This window comes from Tasmannia lanceolata, unplaced genomic scaffold (assembly GCF_043159265.1).
Source record: "Tasmannia lanceolata isolate RefF3 unplaced genomic scaffold, GAP_Taslan_0.1 ptg000025l, whole genome shotgun sequence".
Taxonomy (NCBI): Eukaryota; Viridiplantae; Streptophyta; class Magnoliopsida; order Canellales; family Winteraceae; genus Tasmannia; species Tasmannia lanceolata.
In genome coordinates, this window is record NW_027518702.1 from 10,968,145 (window position 1) to 10,971,950 (window position 3,806).

At 39.4% G+C, this 3,806-nt stretch overlaps 1 protein-coding gene across 1 annotated transcript; it reads right to left on the minus strand.

Moving 5' to 3' along the window:
* Nucleotides 1-1,138: 1,138 nt before the first annotated feature.
* LOC143857727 (7-deoxyloganetin glucosyltransferase-like) lies at nt 1,139-3,012 on the minus strand. The gene is made up of 2 exons (XM_077368185.1): nt 2,434-3,012; nt 1,139-2,349 (listed from the first exon to the last, which is right to left on the minus strand). Exons 1-2 carry the CDS (start codon nt 2,939-2,941, stop codon nt 1,409-1,411), a joined length of 1,449 nt encoding a protein of 482 aa, XP_077224300.1. The 5' UTR covers nt 2,942-3,012; the 3' UTR covers nt 1,139-1,408.
* Nucleotides 3,013-3,806: the final 794 nt, after the last annotated feature.

Below are 3,806 nucleotides of genomic sequence, written 5' to 3' on the forward strand. Positions count from 1 at the left end.
TGAATTTACACATACTTTTAGACTTTTACACATGTTTTGAAATTTTTTTCCTCAAAGTATGCGTAAATTCAAGATCCAAAGACAATTAAATGATGCTTAACAAGTGCCCTTAGGGCACTCATTAGCAAAATCCTTATTATTGTTAGGAAAAAATATAGATACACCCCCTCAAATTTCTGACATTTTCAACTATAACCCTGACTTTTAAAAGTCACCAACTACATCCTTGAGATTTCAATTTGTATAAGGTAGACCCCCTCACTTGACGGTTCATCCACAGATCGAAGGGTTATGATGATCCTATGGAGCTGATTTCTTGGGCACGCCCTATCTATGTTAGGGCCCATCAAATGAACGCTTTGGATCATCCAAACAATGTGGGTCCACTGTGTTTGGATTGGTTATGGGGTTCGGAGGGTGGTCTGACTTCTTCTTTAGCATTGATAGTGTTTCAAAAGAGGGGGTGTACCTTATACAAATTAAAACCTCTGGGAGTGTAGTTGATGACTTGTAAAAGTCAGGGTTAGAGTTGAAAAATGTCAAAAATTTGAGGGGGGTGTAGATGTATTCTTCCCTTATTATTATTATTATTATTATTATTAGAGAAATGATAAAATGAAGGCCACCCTTGCCCAAAAAAAAAAAAAAAAAAAGAGACAATCTACAAGGGCACTCCTATTGGTACTTCCCAACAAAGTGCATTTATTGTTCTTTTATATTTATATATCTGTCTGCGTCATTATCAAATATTTCTATGTGCTTGTAATTGAACTTTATTGAGATGGACCAACGAGGGCACCCTTGTAGGGTGCAGCTACCTTTTGGCTTTGCAAGGGTGTCCTTCGGTTTATCATTCCTCTTATTATTATTTTTATATAGGACTAGAACAGTCATCTCAGATGAATTAAATTAATGAGACAAAATCTGCCAAAAAGTAACCCTGTGTGGCTGTTCTCTCCTGCAAAAGTGATCCACCAAATGGCTCTCGGCGAAATTGCCTAGCAAATTCATGATCATACATTATTATAATTATTAAATTGAGGGTGTCCTTAGATTTGACATGTAACTTTGGCTTAACTTACCATGTCTGTTGTTTCTTAATAGCTTTAGACAGCAGGTTAAATAATAAAAGATAAGGTTACAAATATCAGTGGCCTACTCCAAATAAGCATATAAAAATACAAGAGACAAGATCTCATTACAAATATCAGAGCAAGATAAGGTAGGATACTCGCATCATTCCTCAAACCATAGCAAATGATTCTTTACTATTTTATTTATAACGACACTCCTTGCTCTCAATCACACACATCTCAAATTGGCTCTTGATAGATCTTTCAAGAATTATTAAAGCCTTTAACAACTAATCACAAGGGTCCTTATCATATCCCCATGTGATGATAATCGACTAATTTTCCCTTGCATAGAGAAGAATCTCATTGATTAGTCTCTCCATGTTCATGTATGAAGACCCTCCACTTATTGTAGCTTTCTCTGCACTTTCCTTCCACTCTCCTGCCTTTTTCCTCATCACTTTCCCTTTCTCACCTTCCATTAATTCCCTCACAAGGCTCTCCACTTCCTCTCTCTTCACATCGGTATCGATCTCCATTCCGATTCCCCATTCCGTGCAGGCAAATCGGCAATTCATTTGTTGCTCCGCGAAGAACGGCCAACATAACATGGGGACCCCACCACATATGCTCTCCATCGTTGAATTCCACCCGCTATGTGTTAGAAACCCTCCGATCGAACTGTGGGAGAGCACTTGTTCTTGTGGGACCCACCCCGAGAAGAATCCCCTTTCTTGTGTCTCTTTTATAAATTCTTCGGAAAGGATCGCCGATTCACCTTCTACTAAATCTGGCCGAATGACCCACAAGAAGAATCGCTTGCTATTGGCTAATCCCCAAGCGAATTCCCTCAATTGCTTAGGTGTCATAACTGTTATGCTTCCAAAATTCACGTATAGGACCGATCTATGCCCCTTTTGATCTAACCACTCTAGACAATTTGTATCTTCTTTCCACAAATTCAATCCGATCGACTTAGATGGACTCTCCGATATCTGATCACAGAGAAGCGATAGAGGGCCAAGGCCATAAACTCGAAGAGAGAACTTACTTGCGATGCCATCAATAACTTCGCGTTCCAAATCATAGAATGTGTTGAGAATCACAGCTCGAGCTCTAGAAGCGTTCTTCCCGTTATACAAATCGTAATTGAGCATAATATCATCACGATCTGTCGTTCGAATAAATGTCGGAAGGTCCCTTAAACTAATATCTCTCATTCCTGGTATAAAGTCGATTTGGGTATCCAGATATCCATTGCTTAAGCAACTTTCATCTACAAAACATAAGAAGAAAAGTAAGAAAAAAGGAAGAATTCATATAAAGTAGTGAAATTCTTCTAAGGAAATTATGGTACTACCTTTCAATGGAACATAGCCTCTTTCAATTAGTTCACTATAGTGAAGGTAAGACATGAAACCGCACCCACTCGGCGTAAAGAATACAAATTCAGGAATGCCCAACTCTTCCGCCGCACTTAGAGTGAAGCTCATGACCCCATCAGAGATTATACAAGTTACAGGGGGACCACTCGCAGAACTATTGAGCTTGTTAAGGAGATCAAGGAAAGGAGGATGGCAGTTATTGCGAAGTGAATTGCAAAGAGCAGGGATGTCTTGGGTGCGGTCACAATCGATCATCGGCAAACCATCGGGTATGGTTTCAAATCGAAAATCATCTGAGCCCTTCACCAAGTCGGGGCCTCTCGAACTCACGAGTCGGCGGTGATTGAATTCAGTGTTGATGAAGGTGATGTAAAAGCCTCTAAAATGGAGGAGCTTGGCTAGTTGTAACATGGGGTTGATATGGCCTTGTGCAGGGAATGGAATGCAAACCACATGAGGCTTTTGGACTGGTAGAGATCCCATGTCTTGTTGTTGAAGGGAAGGCGTTTTGAGCTCTTCCCTTTCGCACCATGTTGTATTTATAACAAAGGAATTGTTATCTCTCTTATTGACCGTGATTATTTTCTAAGGGTTTATAAAACAAAATGAAATACACGATGTAAAAGTCCTTGTATTAATGTATTCCCACTGCTATGGGAAATGTGATGCGTGTTACTGTTATTATTATTATAAGAAAAAGACAGCCTACGGTGATTATTTTCTAAGGGTACATGAAACAAAATGAAATACAAGATGTAAAAGTCTTTGTATTAATGTATTCCCACTGCTATGGGAAATGTGATGCACGTTACTGTTATTGTTATCATTCCAGGATCTCCGTTTGGTTGCCGGAATTTTTTTGGTTCTTGGGATTTTTGTGGAACAAAAAACTTCCTGGGAGATTGGTGGGAAAAAAACTCCCTCGAAGTATCCCTGTAAAATTAAAATCCATGTTTGGTTGACCGGACTATGGTGGGAAAGAAAAACTTTGTTTGGTTGGTTGAACTGTTGGGAAGAAAAAAATTCTTCTGCAAGCTTATTTTTGGTTCCTGGGATTATTTTGGGCCCACCAACCAAACGTGGGTTTCCTGCGGAAATTCCACAGAAGTCCAAAGAATAAAAAAAAATCCGGCAACCAAACAGAGCGCGCAAATATCAACTCCCCTATGCTTTGGATATTTCCACTCCAAGTTGGAGTGGATTAGTCTATAAGTGGAGCGGAAATATCAGCTCCCATTATAAAAGACCATCTATTATTTGTAGTTTGGTGTCAAACGACCTCTAGCGGTCAAGTTGGTGACGGAAACCGAATGACAAAGGGCTTTGCCTTGTAAAAAGACAAAAATAC

Bases quoted from the DNA above. Each gene is read 5' to 3' on its own strand.
- LOC143857727 (XM_077368185.1), bottom strand. From the start codon at position 2,941: ATGGGATCTCTACCAGTCCAAAAGCCTCATGTGGTTTGCATTCCATTC. The intron at 2,350-2,433 runs GTAGTACCATAA...TATGTTTTGTAG, and splicing joins AGGCTATGTTCCATTGAAAG to ATGAAAGTTGCTTAAGCAAT.